Raw genomic sequence first — 26103 nt, 5'->3', positions numbered from 1 at the left:
GTGTTGTCCCTGAGGTCTTCAGCTCAAGGCTACCACTCTCCCCTTGAGCCAAGCCCCACTTCCCATTTTCTAGAGGTTAATTGGAGATAAGAGTCTCAAGTCCTTTGGTGCCCAGGCTGGCTTTGAACCTTGATCCTCAGATCTCAGCTCCACCATTTACAAATGAACTACTCTACTCTGCTAAAAGCTTTATCGAGGTACCTTATTTTGACTTGCATTAACACTATCATTATTTGTGGTTTGCATTTTCATCACATGCAGAATAGAGTAGTAGAATTCTCAAGTTTCAAGCAAAGCACACTCTCAGGGCTGGGTGCGTGGCGTAGTGGTAGAATGCTTGCCTAGCCTGCATGATGATCCCTTGGTACCATATACACAGAAAAAGCTTGAAGTGGTGCTGTGGCTGCTCAAGTAGTAGGGCTCTAGTTTCGAGAAAGCCCAAGGATCATGCTCAGGCCCTGAGTTCAAGCCCCAGAATTCTCCCCCCCCCACTCAAAAAAATTATCCAGACTCTGTTCAAAAGTAATCCATAAGGCAGGAGGGGAGGGTCTCTTTGATGACTTTATTTCACTCAGTTTACAGTGTCATTAGAAAACAATTGAAATAGCTATTGTTTGGCAATAATTACTGCCAAGTTAATGATATATTAACTTCATTCTTTTAAAATCATCCGTTTTGTAACTAGACTATGTAGTCAACACTAGAGTATATAATCTGTATGTCTGTCTCCTTATAAAAATTGATACTACCTTATCAGTAAGTAATAAGTGAATATTACATGAGACTTTTAGAAAAGGAATCTGAAGTTCTCAAATGGTAAAAGTAAAAAACTTAACTCTAGTCCAGAATTTCTGGTCAGTAAACTATATATATAGTAGTAGTGACAGACCATTGAACATAGTCTATATGAGAAGACAGACAAAATTATCTGTTAAGGTATATAGTCATGAAATCCTCTATTTTTGGAAGATAGTAAGTCATGTATCATAACTGGTGATTGGATTGCAATGCTATGTTGAGTCCTTTATTTGAAAATGAATGACACAGAGAGACTTAAGGACAGTACATTGTCAGTGACATCATGTACATTGTCAGTGACATCATATTGTGTGCTTATATGTTTATATTGACCCTGGTCAAAGGAAACTAAAACTCTCCTAGGATTTAGGCTTGTCGTCCATTCCGCTGAGGATCTTAACCAATGATCCTATAGTTTTGCTTTATGTGCTTTTCTTTTTAGGAAGCTTCTGGTCTGAAGAGAGGAAAGAAAATGCTAGAGAAACTTGGCAGAGGTCAGAAATATAGGCATTACAAATAATGTGACATGTCTTTGGAGTTAAACAGATATTGATCTTTTTGGAGTTCCTTACATGATAATGAACTGTTGCCATTTTATTTTAGAGTTCTTGTGTTAGTGGTCAATGGGCTGAAAAGGTTCTTTGAACTTAGGCTTTTCTGTTTGAGAACAAAGTTTGCTTCCTTTAGTTTCCTTGGACATTTTTCTCCTAGAAAGAGCTCTTATCTATTTTCCTTTTCTTGAAGGATTCTTGCATGACACCATCTCCTTGGCATTTCCTCTTGAGTTTGTGAATTTCCCAGCTGAGAAGAAAGGGAGAGGGAAGGAAGTGTTTGTGAAGGAAAACTAATAGAAGAGAAAATTAATTGAGCTTTTTCTTCAACTCTCCTCCCTTTTCCCCTCTCCCATTTAATATCTTTAAAATAATGTCATTTTCTCATACTATTTAGCATCTTGCAGTGACTTCCACACATAATAGTATATGAACTAGAAACTAGATGAGATAGTCTACACGTGAATTAATGCACCTTCTATCTTGCAAATATCATGTAACCCTTTTATTAATTACAATAAAAATATTAAAAAAAATAAAAATATCAAGCTACTAAAAAAAATAGTAGATGCATATTGGCAGAATATTACCTGTGTGTGAATCTTACATATATATGCATGTATATATACATGCATATATATGTACAAATCGGTGCAAACACATACACTGGGATAAGAGTAGTTTTGTTATGGGCCGGGAGTTTGGCCTAGTGGTTAAAGTGCTTGCCTAGCATGCATGAAGACCCGGGTTCGATTCCTCGGTACCACATACATAGAAAAAAGCCGGAAGTGGTGCTGAGGCACAAGTGGTAGAGCTCTAGCCTTGAGAAAGACCAAGGACAGTGCTCAGGCCCTGAGCTCAAGCCCAGGACTGGCAATAAAAAAAAAAAAAGAAAAGAAAAGAGTAGTTTCATTACTTGAAACTGAGTGTTTAACATGTTGACAGTTAGCTAAAATAGATGAGGTTGAAGCCAAAGAACTGGCTCGATCTTTGGAGCTGAACTCTTCAGAAGAACATAGTTAGGCAATAATACCTAGAACTTCAAAGTCAAGTATTTGTGCTTTTAGGACTTGCTTTAGAAGTAAAAGTGCTATTGGGGCAACATGATTTTTGTATGTTTTTGGTATACACAAAGCACTTTAAGATTCTATAAAGTTTTAGGGTTTGCTTTTGTTAGATTTATTTATTTTTCTTTTTTTTATTTATTTTTCTTATGAGGTGCTTTCTTTTGTTATCATGTAGACTGTGGATAGTGGTGGCTTGTTTTCCTTTTCAGGGCTGCATATGAAATTTTACTGAAGCCAGTTTATCTATCGGCCACCCAGTGTCCTGTGTTTTGTGTCTGCATGATGTTAATTGTTCGAGATACAGAAATGACTCAGTTTTTGCCTTTCCTAGGCTTCCCCTTACTCTGTAGTTAAGTATAAAAACAGTGAGAATTAGGATAGGCTCTTTCAGGAGAAAGTAGCACTTCAATAACTGTTTAGCCACATGTGTTACTACCTGCAATGAGTTCATGCAGTACCTATACTTATCCAGGCAGCTGTGGCTGGAGAGCAGTGGCCTTGATTGATTGCTGCATCTTTGTAGACTCTTGAGCAATTCCTCAACATCTGTAAACTTGAGCAATTTATCTGATCTCCCTCACTCCATTTCCTTGTCTGGAAAACCAGAACCGGGAGTACCTGTGAAGTACGACCATTTTCCAGATTTAAAAGTATGTGATGGAAAATTGGGTTCTGGCTAAGCATAATGTTAATGGCAGTGACCGGCGGCATCAGGAATCCTCACTAAGGATATGGAATTTTGCTATTACCAGATGCCTAAGAAGGAACCTCCATAGGATGCCTAACCTATCTTGACTGTGGCAAGAAATCGGTGGCCTTCATAGGAAACACACTTGGTAGTGTCCCCTGTTCCACCATCCCCTCGAGGCAGTGAGATTTTCTCTTGCAGTGACTTGAATTCTTGAGATTTAGAAGCCAGAGGAGATTTCAAAAGAGGCGCTTCTGAATAGAACTTCTGTCTGGCCTAGGCCCTCATACTCCCATTCAACCCTGAGTACAGAAGTACTTTTGATACCATCTGCTGAGTAGTTGGAGGTAAAACCTCTAAAGTGGCACAGGGGGAGATTATTAAGGGCATGACCATCTAAATGGGAGCCCTTTAACAAAAGTCTGGCAAGAAATGCAATTTCCTCATTTTAAATTGCTGTGAAGAATCCCCCCTTCCCCCCAAGCATGTGTTTCACAAAGCTGTACTGTTGTCTCACTGGGACTAGCAAAGGGGTATGAGGTCCCCGTTCCTGGGCTTCTTGGTGTTTGGACTCTATGTAGATCTCATTGGAATGAGGAGAGGAAAGGATTATGGGAAAGTAGTAGTTTGCCTTTTGCTAGTTTCCAGCAGCCATTATGAGTGATTCTCATTGGCAAATGAGGACTGGGTTGTCAGTTGTGATAAGGTAAAATCTGATCATCAGTTTATAGGTAGCTAGATGTGAGTAATGCAAGACCAGAACAGTATAGAATCTTGAGTGGCTTCATTGAAGCTCAGATGCCTGCCTCTGCTCTGATTTGGGGCTAGAAACTTGGGGACTAGGAGGGACATTGATTGATCTATCCTACTTTTTTTTTTTTTTTTTTTTTTTTTTAAGCACAAAGCTCCAGAACAGAATACTGTAGAGACACAGGAATCAGAACTTACGTTGCATGCCAGCCCGTAGATTAAAGGAAGCTGTTTTTAGCACTGCTCTATAGTGTGATAGGAACTGGTTTCCAGCATAACCACTTCACCTTGTTGTTAGTATTCCCCTTTATGATGGTTAGGTGTATCATTTGCTCTTGTACTTTATCCTGATGATTGTGATTTTTCTGGGATTTTGATGGCCTAGTTAGTGGGCTTATTAAGTAAATTTTCACTTAATTTGTTCTTGGTTGGAGAATAACTAGAATGTTACCAAGAAGTCTAAAAATGTGTACAATTCTTTGTATCTTCTAGCAAAAGTTAATATGGGTAAAGTAAGATTTGCAAGGATTGTTAAAAGAAATTTCAGTGTGGTACTTGGGCTTGAACTCAGAGCCATGCATGTTCTTTTGACTTTTCTACTCTATTCTAAGTTTTTGCTGGTTATTTGGAGATAAAAGTCTCAAGGATCTGTCTCCTCGGTTCTCATATCTCAGTGTCCTGGGTAGCTAATATTGTAGGTGTGAGCCATGGGAACCCAATAGACTTTCAAAAGAATTTTAAGTCTAATAATAAGTCTGGTGTAGAAGGCCTCAGTGGTCATGTACTTTAGGCTGTAGCAGTTGCTTAGTTGAATGTGACAAAATGTGAAAAATATTTTGTCAGTTTTTGTAAGATGAATTAATAACATTCGGATAGGAATGGTTTCTATAAACTAGGCCAATTTTCTAATTTTTAGTTTAACCTAGAAAGAATTCTTCTGAAACATTTAAAACAATCTTAAAGGAAGGAAATAAGACAGAATGTCAAATACCAGTGTTCCAGCCTGAGGCTATGGATGGAGAGAAGGAAGTGAGGCCAGAGAGGCCAGCTGCAAGACCCTAAGTATGCTGTTGGCCAAAATGTTGATTTTTGTCTGTGCATACAGCAGTCAGTTCTGACAGTTCTCTTATGTCTGGTTCTTTCTCATGTGACATTGTAGTGACACAGTCTTAAGTAGGAAGTGTATTTGGGTTTGATATTCTTTAGAAAGGATTTATTTAACACACTTATATATATATTATTTGTATTTAATAGGAGGGCATGGGTTTTTAAAGGCTTTGTAGGTGCAAATATGTGTTCTGTGCATAAAACTGTACATGCACATGCACTCACAACATGAATGCTGTGCATGTATAGCTTTGCACAGCATGTAAAGGTGTTTCTGAAGAATTGTACCAAATTGAACCTTGTTCCTAAATAGATGTCATTTTATTAGAGAAGTTGTTACACTGTCATGTTACTAGAAACTTAACCCTAGTGTTCCTCGATAAATCTTTGATTTTGAGCTCAAATACCCATTGGTAAAATGAGAATGAGAACATTTTTTGTCGTGTCCCACTCTGCCTCCCAGGGGTTGTTACAATGATCATTGTATATATGAAACACACACACATTTGTGAGAAATATATTTGACTTAGAATATGGCATACTAAAATGACAAAGGGTGAGCCAATGCATCAGTGATACTCATAAGATACTATGTTGGAAATGAACTTTACAACTTGAGGGGGAAGGAGTCTAGGAGGAAGGGATAGAGGGAGAAATTGAGAAAGGATAACAATGTTCAAAAGAATTATACTGATTTCCTTATTTATGTAACTGTAAATGCTCTGTACATCATCTTTACAATTAAAAAATATAATTTTATAAGAGAAACCAAAACAACAACAAAAAACAAAACAAAACAAAACAAAAAAGAAGTGACTTTTATGATAGGATTACAGTGAGAAGACTTGTTATGCTGACTCAGGTAGAGCAAAGTCTCCTGTGCTTTTGGAAAACTGGCCTATTGGGTTCTGTAGAATTAGCACAGGGATTTCATTTTGCTTTGGTCTGCTCTGTTAGACTATGGTATAGAAAACTTGTCCAAAACAATGGCCTCTCAAAACTTTGTTGACTATTGTTATGTTGTTTCTTTCACAAACAGTAGAGAAAATAATTTTCATCTTAACTGGATTACTATATGTATTTGGATAATCTGACATGCCATCTGTTGTAGTGCAGTGGAAGTATATACCATTATTCATGAAGTGTTCTCCAAAATGTTAGTCAGAATTAAAGGTAAATTTGTCACTTAGAGGAACAAATTAGTAACACAAGGGAATAAAGGCAAATTTAAATTTGAGACTTTGTGTAAAGTAAATGCCCTACTTTCTTCAAAGAGTCTGCCATGGAGTCAAAACAGTCCTAGAATTATTGTAGAAATAAGCCGAAAATTAAATGAGTATGATTATAGACAAATAGTAGATGGTACAGGGATTATTACTTGTCTTTACTGTGAAAGTGGCTAGGTAATATATTTGGGAAGGAAGTGTCTTGATGTCTGCACTATTTTGAAATGGATTAGTGTGAAATAATATGTCTTACTAGAGGAAATAGATACAATACTAGCAAATGTTGAATCCAGTTATTTCATACTCATATATCCTATTATATCTATGGCCTTTTCTTTTCTTTTTCAATTTCACAATTAAAAATACAGAATATAGTGCTTTCATTTCACAGATACCTATATGAATTCCTCTAAAGGTATTTGTTTGCTATTCCGATCCTTTTGCCTCTTGTTTAATAATTCCAAGGTTAGGTGGAAAGTGCTTGATATACGTTGCCTCTCAAGGAACATACTTTATACTGGCCAGGTTCAGTAGACCTTCAGCTGCTTCTGGGAAAACTTGCTCTCCTGTTTTGTACATTGAATTAATCTTTGAAATTGTAGAAAAAACCAAACTTAGTATATCTCATAAAGCGTGGTCATCAATGTCTTAAAAGGTGAAATATGAAGGGCTCTAAAGGCCTACTGGAGCCTCTGGGTCAATTCTGGGGACACATATCAGTCTCTTTGTGTTTACTTCCCATGGCCTTTTTGTTTTCAGTGTTTGGTTTTTTTTTGCCAGTCCTGGGCCTTGAACTCAGGGCCTGGGCACTGTCCTTGGGCTTTCTCAAGGCTAGAGCTCTACCCCTTGGAGCCATAGCACCATTTCTGGCTTTCTTTTCTATGTATGTGGAACCAAGGAATTGAACCCAGGCCTTCGTGCATGCTAGGCAAGCACCCTACCACTAGGCTAAACTCCTGGCCCATGTTGTCAGTTTTTAAAATAGGGTCTGGTGTAAACTTAGCTGGGCTAGCCTGGAACCTGGAATCTTCCTGTCTCTGCCTCCCACGAATGTGTAGATTTTAGATGTTTGCCACCATGCCTGTTATGAGTTTCTTTTTAAATAGAAATACCAGTGGAGTCATTACCATGATAGAATTTCAAAAAGCAACATGGATGAGATAATTAGGAATAAAGAATGATGAGAATATTTTTTTCCAGAATTTTTATGGCATGTTTTTTTTATTGTGCATCTGACATATATGTATATGTGTATATATATATATAATTTCTCTCATATATTTGGCCTAAGATTGTAGTATTTGTGATTCCCATTCAGAAATGTCTAGAGTCATGATTTTGAGTTTGAGTTATTCGTTGGGACTTTTTTTTTTTTCATACAAAATACTTGCAACATTTTATTTCAAAACAACTTCACCCAACAGAATGTTGGCCCATCGAGGGCAGAGGCGGCCCACCTGGCTTCTGGCCACACCAGGCTGACCTGCAGGCACCCAAGACTGGACCAGGATCCCTTACTAATCAGGCCCTGGGCCTCACAGCTCCTGCCAGTACCCTGGTCCCCGGGGCCTGACAGTTGAGGGGCCTGACAGTTGAGGAGTCGGGGCCTGACAGTTGAAGAGTCGGGTGCCTGCTGTGTGTTGTATCCTCTGCTCAGGATGCCATTTCCCCCACTAAAGCTCCTGGGCAGGCAACACCCTGTCTGCCAGGTGGTGTGGGCACACCTTAGCAAAGCTTTCCTGGCAGTGGCCATGTGCATCAGAAGCTCTTCATTCCTTGTGTGGCTCTGTGACAATTCAGTGTATCTGACCTGTCAGCAGCCACCACGGTGGTCATATGATGCTCTGTAGTGGCTGTCATACTGGACATTCTGCCCCAGGGGTCTTCTACACAAGGCAGAATTAGTAAGGAAGAGCTGTCCCTTCCCTACTGATCAGCCATTCAGTTGTTTCCACTTGCACCATAGTCTTTTGTTTGCACCACTGTCTTGTTTACAGTCTTGAATTTGTTATCTGCAGTCACCTCCAGAGAGCTGGGATTAGAGCTGGCTATAGATTACATCCAGCTCTTACCAATGGTTGGTTGGCTGGAAACTAATGACACCATTAATCAATAGCATGCCCAATCTGGAGTACACTGGGGCAGATCAGACACTGTGCCAGCCACTTGACTAAACCCTTAATGGACACAAGGAAACAGATCTAGCTTCAGAAAGTACTTGAGGGGCTTAAGAAAGCCCACCTATCACAGAAAGGGCCTGGGTCCACAGGCAGCAGAGGCCTGTTAAGCCTCTCAGGCCTCAGCACTCACACCTTTGTGTGAAAGGGAGAGTTCCCAGATCAGGAAGGCTACCAGCCTGCTCCCTCCCTCCTGGCCAATTACCTTCTCCATCAGCCAATCAGGAGTCGAGAAGGGGCCCTGCAGGGCCTGGGGAGGGGTAGTTCTGAGGGTGCACAGGCCCACATGAGACTTGCACATACTAACAACTTAGGGTATGACATGTGAGTGATAGGAACCAAGTATGTATGTAGTCATTTTATAAAAATAGACTGATACAGGTTGGAAAATGACCCTTGGATTATACCCATACATCAGCCTGCTGCTGGTGGGTCACACCCTGTAATCCTAGCTATTCAGAATGCTGAGATCTGAAGATCACTGTTCAAACTCAGCCCAGGCAGGACAGTCTGTGAGACTCTTACCTCCAATTAACTATCAGAAAACTGGAAGTGGAGCTGTGGCTCAAATGGGACAGTATCCAGGCCCTGAGTTCAGGGCCTGGGGGAGGGGAAGGGCTGTGGGATAGCTCAAGAGGTAGAATGCCAGCCTAACAAGCAGGAGGCCAAGTTCAAATCCCAGTAGTATAAAGTTGGCTGGCACAGGAGAGGGCACCCGGCTAGGGAGAGGGTGACAGGCAAGTGTGGAAGCACGATGGGCACACTGGGCCAGGAGACAGGGACTCTATGTGTGCTGTGACAGCCCTGATGAATGTGACACCCCTCTAGGGTTCCTGACTCCACCATGAGACCCAGGACCTTGTGATATACACGATACAAAGAGCAGCCACTGGAGGACAATGCAGGTGTGAAGGGACAGTGATCTGAAGGAGTTCATAGGGAGATGCCTGGCTAGCTCCCTAGGGAGTGGCCGCGGGCCTCAGAGCCACATGCTCCTCCTAGGATGCCATGGACACCAACACAATCCGTCCTCATTAAAATTCACTCTTGGACTCTGTCTTCCTGTCCTTCACGTCTCCAAAGCCCAGCTTTTCCAATGGTTCCTGTGCCATGAGCTGCCTTTCCATTCTGCACTCTAAGTATTCTTTTGATTCATTTCTGCACGAAGCATTTTCAAAATTTTTGTCATAGAGACACTTCATGAATTTCTCCTTAAAGCGTTTACATTCACCGAAGTGATCCAGGGGGAAGCTGCCCTTATCCAGGGGCCGGGCTGAAAACTTTTGGTCCCAAAGTTCATGGCAGTCGACATGACTGCGACTTCTGAGAAGCCTCTTTGGGACTTTTGCTTTAGAGGAAGATCTTATGAATCTGGGAGTTGATAGATAGCCTCACCAACTGGCTTATATCAGTAAGAGACACATCTTACTTAAAAGAATTCGTATTGAGCTTTCCAAGTTGTTTTATTGTATATTTAAGATTGAGGCTCTGTGATTGGGCTTGATGGGAGGAAGACATTTGAAATACCCAGAAAGTTTTGATCTTATAGGAAGGATATGCTCTTACTGAAATGAGTGAGCAGAATGGGGAAAGAAGCAAGAATAAAGTATCTTCTATCTCATGAATAACTTGCAAGGGAACTATGTAGAACACCGGGATCTAAAGGAGATGAGAAAGTAACATTAGAACATTTTAGTATTATATAATGGGCTAGGCCTTCAGAACTTTACACCAGCATCTTTGTCTCTGCTTAGTTATATAAATATGTTACTTTTTCATGTCTTCCTTTGAGCCAACTTCCATAGTAGAATGTCATTACTTCTGCTATATTTTTAACTTGCAGAGTCCATGCAAAATGGCTGAGTAGTTGGTTGTTACAGGGCTTCTAGTTGTTACAGGAGGGAGACCTACAACTACTGTTCCCTCATTCCCATTAGTTGAGGTACATAGAATCCAAGATGGATACATCATTTGAAGTGGAAACTGTAATAAGCAGACTCCCAGTGTACCCTGATCTCTGTCCTTTCATTATAAGCAGAATCCCTGCATGATTTTGTAGTGTCCTAAAATTGAAACACAGCAGCTTGATAACTTGTAATTGATGGTGGTCCTGTTCCTGTCTGTGGTCAGTGGTAGCTCAGCAAGGTTTCTCAATGGGTCTCCCCAGTCTATCCCTCAGATGACATGGCAAGGCTGGGCAAGCCCTCCAGCAAACCCTGCTGTCACTGTGCTGATATTGTTATGTTAGGGTTCAAAAGTCTGAAAGGACATCGACTAAGTATTGTCCTTGGCTTTACTCAGACATGACCCCGGATGGAGAAATTTGGAAGCTTACAGGCTTGTGCTTGGCTTCTCAGCCACTTGAAAATCATTTTGAAATAGATCCCTTGTATTTTATTCCCTGGAAGAGCCAAGTATCTCCCTGGGCTTATCTTTAATCAGTTATCTCCCATTTGAAACAAACACTGTATCTTAAAGTTGCAGTTCACACTGTTGAAAAAAGGATATCCAATAACATTTCTTTAAACTTGGTGAACTCTGTGGAATGTTGCAAAAATTCTTTCAAGTGTCAGCTCAGGAACACTCCTGCCAATTGAAAAGAGGTATAACCAAGAACATACTGCAGGAATAAAGAGCAATAGGAATCTTAAAAAAAAAAAAAAAAAAAAAAGAAAGAGGCATAACTGTTGAAATACTTGCCACCACACAAAGTTTGCTGTTTTTAGACTGAGGACTGTTTTGACTCCTTTTCAAAGACCCAAATGAGATTATTTTGTGACCCTCCCCAAGAAAGGCTGAAAAAGAAAAGTTGCTGCTGAGATCTCCCCCTCTCCCCCCAGTCCTGGGCCTTGAACTTAGGGGCTGGGCACTGTCCTTGGATCCTTTTTGCTCAAGGCTAGTGCTCTTCCACTCGAACCACAAGGCTACTTCTGTTGTTTCTGAGTATGTGGTACCAGGAAATTGAACCCACGGCTTCGTGCATACTAGGTGAGCACTCTACCACTAGGCTACACTCCTAGTCCCTGCTGCTGAGACTTTTTTCCACCAATAAGTAAAACTGAGAAAAGTAGTGGGGAATCAAAACTTAGTGAAGCCTGTTTGGCAATCCTGTTGCAAAGTGTTTAATCAGTTTCATATGATATTCTGCATCTTACTTTATGCTGAGTAGCAGACATAGCCATCATCTTCTTCACTCTGCAATATGGAGGGGGAATGTTAGAGAATGTTAGTACTGTGGAGGGGGAATGTTAGAGAAAAATAGTACTACTTACCACCTTTGGGTCTAAATTAAGCCCAGCTGCCACCTTCTTTAATGTAAATATCCAGCTGTGACTTATATGAGTTGATGGAGTCAGTTTCTTTGCGTTGGGTTTTCAGAAGTCAGAGTGGAGTACATTTTTTTGTTGGCATGGGGTAGTACGTTTAAATGCCACGGACTCCAAGGCCTGCTTTCTTGTGCTTCTATGTGTCCTATTTGACCCTCAGGACCCAGCACGTCCTCTTTTATTCTAGCTTCTGGGCAGGAATTATACCTGTTTTAGCTTTCATATTTTCTCAGTTGAAGACCCAGAGCTAGTACTGACTCTGAATTGAAATTTTCTTGACTGACCATGTGATAGCATGGGAAGAGGGAGGCAGCAAGGGGGAGGGAAGGAAGCCAGTGCCAACAGAGCACAGTCCTTGAGCGGATGTGTCTGTCTGTCTGGGGGGCCCTCACTGAGCAAACAGGAAAAGAGGACTAAGAGCTCTGGCACTTCTTGATTTTGAATCTTAGTGGCTGTTTCCTTTTAGCTATTTTATTCTAAAAATTTACCATAAAGTAAGATTGTGTCCAGCTTTCTTTTCATTGACAAACCTATATAGAATATTAAACATGTATAGTTCAGTAAAATCGGAACAGTGAACAGTCCCATCAGAATACTGGACCAGGACCATTACCTCAAAACCCTCCCAGACATTTCCTTTAATTCTTGATTTTTGAAAGAGTGCCTGTGTTTTGGGGAGACTTTGCTTCTTGTAGTTAGAGCTCTTTGAAGACCCTAGAAGAAGCTGTGGAGGGACTCAGGTGTGATGGAATAAGGACAGGCTTGTAGTACTCCAAAGGCTAGGGTTACTTCTTGCCAGGCTCTTAGTCTCTCTAATTGGTATCCTTGCTTATTTTCATTTTGCTTATCTAAGGGAGAATTAATTAGTTCCTTGTCCCCTCCCTTTGATCCTTTTTGAAGGACTGAATGTTAGTTGTAGGCATTCATAAATTTTGCCCAAGTATTTTGGAACTTGTCCCTGTACAAGTATATTAGGGTGAATTTCTATGGATAGCTCTCTGTGTTCATTTTAAGGAACATCAGAAGTATCTAGCCCTGGAGGAGAAATGCCCACTGCAGAGATGAGAGGATCATACTCGATCAACCCATTCGATTGAAGAATTTCTGTCTGTGAGACTTTATCTCTGGATGGTCTGTCTGTTGAAGTGGGTGGAGTGCGTTGGTAGATTGGCCAGGAAGCTTCTGAAAAAAAAAAAAGATCACCTGAGAGGCTGGAAGTTTGTGTCTCCTGTTTGAGATTGCAAAAGTCTGCTTTTAGATATAGCTAAATCGATTCCTCATATCAAGCAACAACCTATGGCCTCTTAATTGTTGGTTGAAAAGGTATTTGCTGATTGCCCCCAATTGATTATACTAGCCTAGTCCTGGGGGCGAGACCTTAAAATCTAATAATTAGTAATTTGCCATTTGTTCCCTGACCTCTTTTAATAAAAATTATGTCAGCCTGGGGCCGGGAGTTTGGCCTAGTGGTTAAAGTGCTTGCCTAGCATGCATGAAGACCCGGGTTTGATTCCTCGGTACCATATACATAGAAAAAAGCCGGAAGTGGTGCTGAGGCTCAAGTGGTAGAGCTCTAGCCTTGAGAAAGTCCAAGGGCAGTGCTCAGGCCCTGAGTTCAAGCCCCAGGACTGGTAAAAAAAAAAAAAAATTATGTCAGCCTGGTAAACGAAGGCATGGTGACCATGTCTTTTGCTTTCTCTATGCAGTCTTGGTTCACACCTCCTGTCTTGTCATACTTCTGATCAGTGTCCGTTCTCAAGCATCCTATTCGTATGATAGATGTGATGTAGACACTCCTGTGAAGGGGGAAAGAGGTGCAGTGCTTGTTTAGTCACTAAACAGTGGTTTTTGTTTTTGTTTTTTTTGAATATTATGGCCTTCTCCCACACTCTGAGGGACCCACCTGGTCGTTTTCACATGTTCAGGGATAAGCATGCATTTAATTAGCTGCACTATGACACCTTATTATGTATATGGTGCAAGGTACTGTTGTTTTGGAATTGTGGGGGTGGGGGGGATAGGTGAGTTTTGGTAGTACATAGTGAAGTCTTTGGCAGTATTTCCAATATGGCCCTATAGGTGTGCTGAATTATTCAGGAGATACAGATGCATAGACCTCACTCTTAGAGGATGATGTGATAGACCTGAATGGAGCCCAAACATATTTGAGCAAAACAAAACAAAAAAGTCACCTATCGACAGCAACAAAAATTTCTCCTAGTGACTATCATTGTTCTGTAAGCCAGAATACTGGGTGTGGGCTGTGTGAGTGATAAGGGCTGTGGGGAAGCTAAGGAACAATGCTGAAGTAAGTAGGTAGTTCACTGGCCTCAACTGTAGGCCTGGTTTCCTTTGGCCTCGTCTAAAGATCTGACTTTCATAAGTCCATTTTGTTTTTCAAGAGAAATTAGAAATGTAGGTTTCAAAAATGTGCAGCTAAGATTTTTGAATATTCAATTAAAAGAGCATTTTATCTTCCTAATCCCTCCCCCCCAAAGCCCAGAAAACAGAAACTGTGAGAAATGTGATGTCCAGTTTAGTCAGTGAATTGCCATAAAGAAGAACCCTGCTATTAGTGTCTAGAAAGTCATTTCTGGCTGCAGAACCTACAAGGAAGCGCCTTAATAAGATGCCAGGGTAATTGTAAAGTGCAACCAGGACAAACTACACACAGAGGCTATTTTTACTGTGGTACTGTCAATCAACTTTTGATAATATTACTCAGCAGTAGAATCTTGAAACTTCAGAGACCAAGAAGCCACATACAAATATGCAGTGATAAACACTACAATTTAGGATTTTATTTTTAAAGTATGTATTTTCCATTGTTTTCCTGTGTTGTTCTTAGAGAAAGGCAGGAATTGTTGCTTTCTGTACAATGATTAGAAATTCATAGCCAGGCTTTATCAATATCCAACATAGACCTATAAACTAGTATTGCATGAGTTTACTTGAAAGGTAACAACTGAGGAACAGCTACATAATCAAGCAGTGAATGGGGAACTTGAGCAGGTATTTTTGGCATGGTCCCTGATTTCACCTCTCTTTTGTAGTCCTTTTTCTAACCTAGATATGAGTTTGTGAAAGAGAAGTGGCCAGTGTTAACTGGACAGGCACAAAGGGGTCCCTGCTCTCATGCTGGGCAATGCCTGTTTGCATAGGGGTCTTTTGCTCCAGTGTCTGCTATTGACTAGTAGAAGTGGAAGCCATGTCACCTGTTTGAAGCTTCGATAGAACTACTGTATTGCTTTAGAGAAGTAGAGTCTGGGGAATTAAGTGTGACTCGCCCTTTGGTGCCTCTGAGAGTCTTTCTATGTAGAATGTTGTAGCTCACAAAGTCTCACAGGGTGAATGATAGGGAAAGTCGTTATCAACTCCTTTCTGCTCTCTACTCAAATGACAGGATGTCAGAGAGTTGTCTCTGACCACTTACTGTAAATAAAAACCTCCCTGTCCCTGGAATTCTCTCTTTGTGCTCTGTGAGGTTTTTCCCCTGTAACTTTTCCTATTCCACTCTCTTCTAACTAGTAGAATGTATAGTTAGAACTCAAAACTGTATTTTCTTGCTTATTGCTTGTATTACCCTCTAAGGAGAGCCTAGTTGTGTGTGTGTGTGTGTGTGTGTGTGTGTGTGTGCGAGAGAGAGAGAGAGAGAGAGAGAGAGATGAGAGAGAGAGAGAGAGAGAGAGAGAGAGAGAGAGAGAGTTGTAGGCTTGAACGTAAGGCCTTGGCATTGTTCCTGAACTTTTTCACTCAAAGCTAGTACTCCATCACTTGGAGCCACAGGTCCACATCCAGTTTTCTGGTGGTTCATTGGAGAAAAGAGTTTCCTGGACTTTAATGGCTCAAACCACACTCAAATCTCAGCCTCCTGAGTAGCCAGGATTATAGACTTGAGCCACAGTGCCTGGCTGAGAGCCCAGCTTTTGTTTGCTTTATTTCATTGTTAAATCCCTGGTGTCTAGACCAGTCAGTTCCCGATGACTCAAAATGTCTACTTGGGGAGCAGACCTCACCACCAGACATTGTATAAAGAGGTAGCCATGCTTCTGGTGAGTTGAGAGATGTTTTCAAGGTCATAGTTAGTGACAAAGCAGCTGACTCAGATGATCAGAATTTTTTTTTCTTTTCTTTTCTTTTTTTATTGTAATTAATAAAAGGGTTACATGATATTTGCCAGATAGAAGGTGCATTAATTCACGTACATTGATACCCTTTCACATGTCTTGGTACCCATTACCCCCCACCCCCCCACTTTCTTTTCCCCTCTTCCCTATCAGATTGCAAATAACCAAATACAAATAAATTCAATATATCAGATAACAAAGTGAGATACTGTAACAATATGAGATACCCAAGGGACAGCAGAGGAGATGAGAGATAACATAGTACATTAAGGACAACAATCATTCGTTATATGGCTTTTGTTTCAATATCCTGGAGGTCCTTTCAATTAGCTTCATACTATATGGCCTTATGTATCAAGGTTTTGCTCTATTGCAGATCTCTGCTAGTAGAGCCCAAGGTTTCTACTGATTATGACAAATGAGGGAAACCATTGAGCCTAAGTTCCTTTGAGTCTGGCTTACTTCACTTAACATGATCTTTTCTAAGTCTAATGTCATTCATGTATCTTGCGAAGAACTCATAGCCTTAAGGGTAATTTTGATGCATGTGGCTATAAGGTAACTAAAGTAGCTTCCCTGTAAATTAATAAAAACTTAGAAAAGAGCTAGGTGCTATTCACACCTTCCTGTAATCCTAGTTACGCAGGAGGCTGAGATCTGAAAATCATGGCTCAAAGCCAGCCCAGACTTGAAAGCTTGTGAGACTCATCTCCAGTTAACTACTGAAAGAGCCAGGCGTGGATCCATGGCTCAAGCAGTAGAGTGCTAACCTTGAGCAGAAAAGCTCAGGGACAGTGTCCTGGGCTTAAGTTAAGCCTTAAGAATGACACATAAAGAACAACAACAACAACAAAATAAAAACAATTAATGTATACATAAAGTCAACATATAGAGTGAAAAGGTAAACAATTCATGGAAATAGATGTACAGATAATTTGTTGCTGGATAAAGGATGCTAGCACACATTTTTGTTACCAGTTAAGAAAATGCACTTTTAAAACAACTTTGATGCCATGTGTACCTTATAAATTAACAAGCATAAATAATATTTAAGAACGAAATTAACTTTCCCTGAAGTAGCAAGACAGTTTCATCAAAGGAAGAGTTGATCTAGGGAACAGATGGTTTTGGCTAGTCCCAGGGGAGAAAGGAACAATGCTGTGTCTTTTCTCCTGCCATCCCAAGAGAGTAGAAAGAGCTAAGTAGGCATTTTCATGGGTTTTGAATGCTCATGTTGACTTAACTCTGATTTGTGGGGCCAGCACCATGTGTGGAACACTCTTCTGACCACCAAAGCAGTTGTGAAACCTTACTTTTTTTTTTTTTTTGGTATGTGTCTTTTTTGGATTTGTTCCCTTTACACCACTCACTCAGGCATTGCCTGAGTACCAACAGTGCTCTGAGGACTTTTGCAAAGTGAGCTGTGAGGTCAGCAGCATAGAAGGTCGTCTTTGTGGAAAGTATGGAACAGTGGGCAGTGTTTGAGGCAGTTAGTTCCTTGGCAACTTGTCTTTGAGTACTGACACTGACAGAACTAGTCAGGGTAGACTGAAAAGTTGGGATACAGTGAAGTGGAGGGGAGAGGACCTTCAGCAAATAGCCGATAAGTAGCTTCCTTCAGCCTGGGCAGCACTGAGGGAAGGGTAAATCAAAAGCGGTAGGAAATCAAATGCTGGTGGCTCACCCTATAATCCTAGCTGTTTAGGAGGCTGAGATCAGAGGTTCGCAGTTCAAAACCAGTCCAGTCAGGGAAGTGTACTGTACAAAAAGGCCCAAGGACAGAATCCAGGCCCTGAGTTGAAGCCTAGGAACTCTCCTTTCATCACCCCCCCCCAAAAAAAAGTTATAGAAAGGACACACTAATCTCTAACACCCCTGCAGATTGTTGTTAGGGTTTGTGATGGTAGCAGGCTTAAATCACTATGAGGAGAAGTACCAATCCAAGTCAGTGACCAATACCCACATCTTTGAAGTCAGACACACCTGAATCAAAACATCACTTTATCTACTTAGGAGCCAGTGGCTTATGCCTGTAATCCTAGCAACTCAGGAGGCTGAGATTGGAGGATCACAGTTCAAAGCCAGCCTGGACAGGAAAGTCAGTGGCACTCTTATCTCCAGTTAGCCACCAGAAAACCAGAAGTTACCCTAACAGGGTCACTGCCCCCCCCCCAAAAAAAAAAATCCACCTTCTCACAGTGTGACTGGGCCTAGTTCTTAATCTCACCAAGTATCTTCTTTGTTGTGAAGACTTCTTGTATTAAAGTCTTTGCACAATTTTATGTGCTAGGTGCCATAAATAAATGCATACTTGTTTAAATTTTTGTTGAAAGAACAAACACAGTTAATGCTTTTTTACCAACCTTACCAACTTTTCCTTTGTGGTAGAGGAGAATTTACTTATTGATGAAGAGAAAGAAAGGAGAGAACTGAAAAACATTTTTTAGTCCTGTTTTGTGATTGCTGTTGGTCCTTCAGCAGATACAGTGATTGGGAGGTGACAACAGCAGTGCTTTGTCTGTATCAATGGGCCAAGCACCAGTGGGCCAAGTGCTGTTTACCAAGTGTCTCATTGTGATTCTTATGTGGAGAAAGCAATAGAGGTGTGTACAACCCAAAAGATATAACCCTGAAGAAGACACCTGTCCTGTTAGTATTGAATGACCTTTAACCCAAGGTTCTGGGAGAGATTTTCTATCTATTTCCATCCATTTTAGCTGAGGGCTGGGAGTGTGGCCTAGTGGTAGAGTGCTTGCCTAGCATGCACAAAGCCCTGGGTTGGATCTGTACCATGTACACAAAAAAAGGCTGGGCTGCGGCTCATGTGGTAGAGTGCTAGCCTTGAAGAAAGCCCAAGGACAGTGCCTAGGCCCTGAGTTCTAGCCCCAGGACTGGAAAAATTTTTTTTTAAAAATTTAACTGATGGCATAAGTACTTATTTCTGGTAGGGGAATCCTCACATGGAACCTCACATGAAAACTCTAAATGTGGGTTTCCTCTTTTACATATTGTTTTTTCCTTTTTAAAATAGGAATAGGGAGATAATGAGTAATGAGTGAAAATATTGTTTGAATATTCAGCACAAGCAAATTACAAGTTGTATACAGACTTAGAATTGCAGAAGGAAAACGAGTACCACCTTCAGAGACCATGCCTACAGGGAAGGATCTTGTCCTACAAACTGTGCTAGTTAGTGTCTGTAACCCAGCAACAAAAGCAGTTATGAGAAATGTAGAGAAACTTCTTGGGGGAGGGGATCCTGCACAGAAATTGGTTTTGTCTTTTGTTCTGAGTAAATGGCTGCCATTTATAATAAATGAGCTTTTATGAAAATTCACTGAACTGCTTATTTCTTTTTTAGTATTTGAGTCCCAGTGCCGTGTATGTTCTGGCTTCATGGTAGTTGGTGTAGTATAACTGTATCTATCATGCTTATGTTCTAGTTCCCAGAGTTGGTCATTCAGGAAGTGTAGTTCAGTAGACAGCTGCCAACTCAGGATCAGCTTCCTTCCCCTTAAAGTTACTTAACCTTTTATCTGGTAAGTTACCTTCAGAAGTAGTGTGCTTTATTCTTAATGTAGTGTGACAGAGTCCTGTGTTTCAGTTGCACATTTTAGCCTGACCAGATTAACTGCTTAGTTATTGAATTTCCTTTACCCTTTCTCTTAGAGGTCAATATGTAAAATAACTAGATTACAGTTAAAACATGGAGAGAATTTCATGCTGCTGTAAGGTTCTTTTGAGTGACACTGCTGAATCTGAAGTCATTTGGACTATTTAAGAACAGGAAAAGGCAGTTGCATATGTGTAATAAATGTTAACCATAACTACTTGCACAGTCTGCAACAGACAGTTTTGGATGCTTTGATGAAGGTTTGTCAGCGGTTTTTGTTGTTGTTATTATAAATGCAGTTGACCTTCTTTGTATTTCCTGAATCCTTTATTATTAGTGTTTCTGTTCATGTAGTCATTCTTCTTTTTTTTTTTTTTCTGAGGCAAGATCGTGCTGACCTAGATCTTGGGGTCCTCTTGCTTCAGAGTCCTGAGTGCTAGGATGACAAGAATGTTCCACCATGTCCAACACTATTGGTGCTTTAAAATGAGCCAGTCTCCTTCTTCAAACAGATTCCTCACTCTTGATGTTGTAGTCCAGCAGTCAGGGCTTTTGCATCCTGAGGAAACAGCAGTGTCCTTTTCCATGTTGCTTCATTAGGTACCTTTCAAAGTAGCTGCCCTTGCTTCCAATTAACCCGCTGCCTAGCCAGATCTGCTCTTCCCCCTTTTAAGTAACTACTCATCCATTCTCCTGGCAAGACTTTCTTTTCCTCTTGTGTCCATCTAGACTCTATTTCTCTCATACAGAGGTGATTTTGGTATAATGGTAGCTCATTGTACTAAACATAGCTTGTGCCCCCCTCCTCATCCCATCTGTTCTGGAAAAGCCCTAAAAGGCAGAACTAACATGCTGAGCCTAGATGACTGGCCCTTTCTTTGTTCTGCCTGATGTAATATTCCCTGAGGCTGTCACTTAATTGCAAGGACTGGATAGTAATTGATGCTTATAATGATTTCCCTGGGCCATTAAGAAAAGTATCTTTAATGTACTCAAGAATTCAAGATTTAGAAAGATTTCCATCAAGATTGGGCCCTTTAAAAAAATGTCGTACATAATTTATTTTACTTTTAGTCTCTGCTAACTCAGCTATGCAAAACAGTGACTCATTTATTGGGGAGTGTTTATTTTGCTTTTCATTCTTAGCATTAGTATACCCATTCCCTGTGATCTAGGCACAGTTTCTTTAAAGGGAGTGTTGTAGATAAGGGAGCTCCTACCTAAAGAAAATATAATTTTATATTGGGGCTTTAATTTTACACATTCCTGTGCTTTCTTTGTCTACCTGATCACAGAATGGAGCAATAGAGACATAAATGTTGATTATAATGGGAAATAGCAGTTACAAGGATGAAATAAGCAAAAGAATGAGTTCTACCAGAACTTTTACAGCACACACACACACACATACACACACACACACACACACACACACACACATACACACACATACACACATAGATCCCTGGATTCTTGGTTGGCTATTCCTGCTCTATTTTAAGTAGATATTCAAAACACCATACTAGTTCCTCAAATACTCTGAGCTGTCTTTCTCCTGAGATAATGACACATTCCTTATCTTAGGTGGCTCATGGAGTGCAGTCTGAGAATCTTTTTCCCCTTGGTAATTTTAGGTATTTCATAGATACTTCCTGGAAAAGAGAATTCATGAGTGAGCCTTGTGGTTTTTGGGGTTGCAGAACCAGTTGAGCTGGTCCTTGCCTTTGTAGATGGAAAGAGTGGTCAGCAGATTGCTTGTTGCTGATCTCTGGCTGTTTACCTCACTATCTTGAAGGCTGTACTTTTTCTAGAAAAGTAAGGAAACTCAGAAAGGGGAGTGGATTAGAATGTTCAAATTGAACCATGAGTGGTATGGCTGAAACATTTTGAGGAGAGAACTGATTTGGATGGCTTAGCTACACCCAGTAGGTGTTGTTCTAAATTGTGTTTTTTTTTTTTTTTTTTGCTAGTCCTGGGCTTGGGTTCAGGGCCTGAGCACTGTCCCTGGATTTTTCTCAAGGCTAGGGTTAGGGCTACACCCAGTAGGTGTTGTTCTAAATTGTGTTTTTCTTTTTATCTTTTTTTTTTTTTTTTTTGCCAGTCCTGGGCTTGAGCTCAGGGCCTGAGCACTGTCCCTGGATTTTTCTCAAGGCTACCACTTGAGCCACAGCACTACTTCTGGCTTTTTGCTATGTATGTGGTACCGAGGTCTTCGTGTATGCTAGGCAAGCACTCTACCACTCGGCCAAACTCCCGGCCCGTCTTTTTCATCTTTTAAATCATCTATTTTATTCTATCAGGCTTGCCCGTCCTTGGAGCCCCTGGACTCGATAACTTTAGGATATGTTATAGGTTTTTATGGAACTCATAGATATTTATTAGAATTTACTTGTTCTGAATTTAACCTTCATACCACTGAAATTTCTAGTGAGGACAGTAAATTAATATGTATTATTATAATTAATGCCATATAGTCTGAGAAGGATAAGAACAACTTGAGTTTGTCCATTTCTATTCAATCTTAATGGAGTGGATTTTCAAACCTAAGAGCACATGAGACCAATATATGGTCTAGTGTAGAAGTCTGCATATCATAAGTAAAAGTGAATCATTTTTGTTAGCAAACTTCATTTGTTTTCTACTAGAGAAACTTAGCATTCTCTTCATCCCTGAGTAAACTCCTTAAACCCAAAATATTACTGCCCTCATACTAAAACTGGGCATGTCTAAAAAATCAAGGGACAAAGATTCAAGAAACAAAATTGAATAGGGATAAGTTTCCTTTTAGTAGCAGGCACGTACACACCACACCAACTTTATGAAGGGACTGATATCTTTTCCTCATGGATAGACACATAAGCCATGTTTCTAATTTAATGGTTTTGCTGATAATTGGATATTGAATCTCAAAGGCTTTTATTTAGCCATGCTGGCTTTAAACTTTGCTTGTCAGATCTCAGTCTTCTGAATAGTTAGGATTATAGACAAGAAGCACTTGCTTTCAAATTTTTTGTTTCAGATTAAACTGACCAGAAAAAAACCCAGCATTTTCATTTTTACTGTTTACTGAAAGAAGATAAAAACCTGCTATCAACTCCAGAAAGTAATGGACAAGTCATTTTGAATGTGCCCATATAGGTCACTTTTTATCACTTTTTGCTAACTTGTTCAGAAATTAGGAATGATACCACCAAATAAATGTCTGGAGAGAAATTTTCACAGATCCGTAAATTTTCTTGGTCTGTCAGATCTTAAGTGTTACCATGCCACATAGTTAGAAGACTTTCTCACCTCACAAACCCAGGGCAACATGCTGATCTTCTCAAGAAGAAGGAAAATCAGAGCAGCTTCTGTGGCATTTTATCCCATCACTAATTTTCTGTCAGAGGGAAGTTTGCCTTAATGATTTGGAAATAAACCTGTGGCATGAAACTGAAGTGTTTGAGGGCAGATTGGATTTAAGATAATCTTTGTTATCCATAGTGTCATTATTATTTAATATTGTACCCAAGTTCCATTCTTTCTTCTCAAATTTACAAAATGTCAAAATTTTTTTTTTTAATTTTTTTTTTTTCCAGTCCTGGGCTTGAGCTCAGGGCCTGAGCACTGTCCTTGTACTTTCTCAAGGCTAGAGCTCTACCACTTGAGCCTCAGCACCATTTCTGGCTTTTTTCTATGCATGTGGTGCTGAGGAATCGAACCCGGGTCTTCATGCATGCTAGGCAAGCACTTTAACCACTAGGCCAAACTCCCGGCCCCAAAATGTCAAAATTTGACCTCACAAGTGTGTTGCCTTTTAGAGTCGTAGAGCTGTTCACTACTGTCATTGCTGCGGGGGGAGGGGGGATCAAGTTCAGCCACATTTTATTTCATTCTGCTTGACCACTGCCCAACTGCTAACTGGTCTTTGCCCCTTGATTATTATACACAATACTCTCTGAAGCACGCAAAACTATGATATATCAGGCCTGAGGCAAATCAGCCTTATCAATCTCAGTAACTGAGTATATTAGATCACATATAGAATCATTTCATGCTTTATTCAGGTTGTAGCTTGAGTACTTGTACAACTTTTCCAGGATGAATGGAGCGATGTCCTTAGGTTTGAAATTATAAGTTGTCTGTACTTGCTGTCATGAGACTACAGGGAGATAAGATCTTAGAAAATATGTTTTACATGTGTTTTAGGACTGAGATAGTCCTATCTTAAGGACTGAGTTGTTAAGTGGATCATGTCCAGATTATCTGTGTGGCTTTTTGTTACAGGGCATTGCAAAGAGTGAATAGAGAGGAACAAGTCTCATGATGAAACTAACTTTCCATCTGGGTAATCACATACTGCTAGAGGATTTGTTTGCAATACCAAGAAATATAAATGGGTTATGAAGTTTTAGGTTGTAGGTCAGGAATTTCAATGTCTCGAAGAAAGTTATCTTTCGGGATGAGATGTGGTGGCACATGCCTATGACCATAGAGGCAGATGGGGAAGATTATAGTTCAAGGCCAGTCCTGGGGAATAGTTAGTGAGACTCTGTCTCAGCAAGTAAGCATAATGTGTTGGCGCACATCTGTAATCTTACCTATGTAGGATAGGCAGGAAGATGACAGTATTCAAAAATTAGCTAGTGAAGAAGTATTCAAGTGCTGAACCTTCGGCCTAGCAAGTATGAAGCCTCACTAATGCTGGGAATTGGGAAGGCCTGTCTTGCTACTCCCTCAGTGTTTCTGAATACTATCTTTATTCTGGATTATTATTCTTGAGGCTGTATATGTTTTAGACAAGACTCTGAATATTATAATTCTTGTGAAATCCACCAGGGTGAATTGCATTTATGCATTTTTAGCATAAAAATACACACCTGAGGGATTTTGAGATTAGTTTTTTCATGTGGATTGTTATTATGGAAAGAATTGTCAACCTGATGTATAGAAGAACATCTTAGTTGCTTAGAGATAATGATGAATAAATTCAACTAGTTGTCTTGCTTTTAAGTTTCATTTATATTATAGGCTTTGTTACTAAGTTGGAGAGAACAGGACTATTTATCATCACTTTTGGTTAATATGAGAAAAGCATAAAGGGGAAGAGCCATTCTGTTCCAATGACTATGCAAAAACACTAATCTATCTTTGTCTCTATCTTTTAGGGTCGACATGTTAAAACAGGTCAGCTGGCAGCTATCAAAGTTATGGATGTCACAGAGGTAAGATATTGTTACATTAAAGGGATTTCTCTCCCTTTATCCCCCTTCCCTCAGCATACACAACACGACCAATCCTATACTCCCTATTTGGACGAGAGAATGAATTGCCCTTCCATCTCAGTATTATTCTTTTGGACAATCTGATCGCTTGGACAAATCGCCTTCATGTGCTGCTGTGGGTTCATAGGTCCAGCAGCAGAGTAGTTGACTTAAATGGTTTCAGATGGTTCCCCAAGTAACTAAAAGTTCATAGCATTGCTTTCAAAAAGAAAAGAAAACAAAACAAAACAAAAAAAAAAAAGGAAAGGGGGAAAAATCCCAGCAACTACATTTGAGTGAGGTCATCTTTGGCAACAGAATCATCCATAATTGGAAACATCTTCTCTAATGGAGAAGAAAAGATTTACATCGGGATCCTGGAGGTCACATAAATAGGGAGACTTGAGGAAAGTGGGGTAGGGAAAATCTTCTCTAGGGTACTGAGCCACATTTGTGCTATTTCTTTTATTTTTAACATGAGTGAAGAAAACAGATCCAGCCAAGTTCCCAGAGGTTGGAAAACAGAAACATCTGCTAGAGTGCTGAGAGAATCACTGGCAAAATCTAGTAGCAAAAAATAGTTCTTGAAAGAGTTGCATGGGGATTTACTGTGCAGCTTTAGATGGGAAAGAAAATTTAGTACAAATAAGAACTGTGTGGGTGTTTGTGTGGGCTCATTTATGTGGTTTTGTGTATATCTATGTAAGTGTCCAGATTAAAATTAAGAACAATCAGAATATAAAGAGGTTAAATCCAATCTTATTTTTAAATTATTCTCATCTGAAATTTTTCTTTTTGCTCTCACAATTGCTTCTGACTTACCTAATTTTGAGTGAGATTCAACACTGTGTGTCAAAGATTCTTGAAAAGATTCACTAGCCTTATGACTCTAAAATATCTTTAAATCAAATTTACTTTCCGAATCTGGAGTTTATTAAGGGTGGTAATGGCTAAACTAATTTCCAGATGCTAATCAGTAAACTGGAAAGATCTCTTTTGCAACTTCTGTTGATCTCTTAACAACATATGCCTTTTCAGTGTATTTGTCAATGAGAATTAGGGGAACATTATTAGGATCACAGGTCAAATGTTGAAACCTCTAAAAATACTTGAAATGTGATATTTTATGAGTTAATCATTCTCTTTTCTCTGTAAGAGAGGATAAGGCTTTTTCACTGAAAAAAATACCATTGTTTCATTGAAATCGAAAGATTCACAGAGCAAACTGTGATGTTGCACTATTGCATTATAGATTCTTACTTGGAATACAGGTCAATGGAAAATTAGATTTTTTTTTTTGCTTACATACTGTTTTAGGGGAAGCAATGGATCAACAGATTCTAATGTACTGTATTTTAAATATTTGCTGATTGATTGATTGTGCCCATACTTGCGCTTGAACTGGGCATTGTGGTCTTGCATGTTTTTTT

General features: G+C 40.0%; 1 protein-coding gene and 1 pseudogene across 35 annotated transcripts in view; one reads left to right on the top strand and one right to left on the bottom strand.

Moving 5' to 3' along the window:
- Map4k4 (mitogen-activated protein kinase kinase kinase kinase 4) overlaps positions 1 to 26103 on the top strand; it is a 168224-nt gene that overhangs the window by 53311 nt on the left and 88810 nt on the right. For all 35 annotated transcript variants that reach the window (XM_090336314.1, XM_090336316.1, XM_090336315.1 and 32 more), the window contains one exon: positions 24578 to 24634. In XM_090336314.1, the coding sequence (XP_090192440.1) occupies positions 24578 to 24634 (57 nt within the window). The remainder of the gene's footprint in view (positions 1 to 24577; positions 24635 to 26103) is intronic.
- LOC150060210 (cytochrome c oxidase assembly protein COX19 pseudogene) lies at positions 9142 to 9676 on the bottom strand (annotated as a pseudogene).

Source organism: Megascapheus bottae, chromosome 7, assembly GCF_031878675.1.
Source record: "Megascapheus bottae isolate mThoBot1 chromosome 7, mThoBot2.hap1, whole genome shotgun sequence".
In the NCBI taxonomy this organism is placed as follows: Eukaryota; Metazoa; Chordata; class Mammalia; order Rodentia; family Geomyidae; genus Megascapheus; species Megascapheus bottae.
The sequence above is the reverse complement of the archived record's forward strand: the minus strand, read 5'-3'. Positions and strand labels throughout refer to the sequence as shown.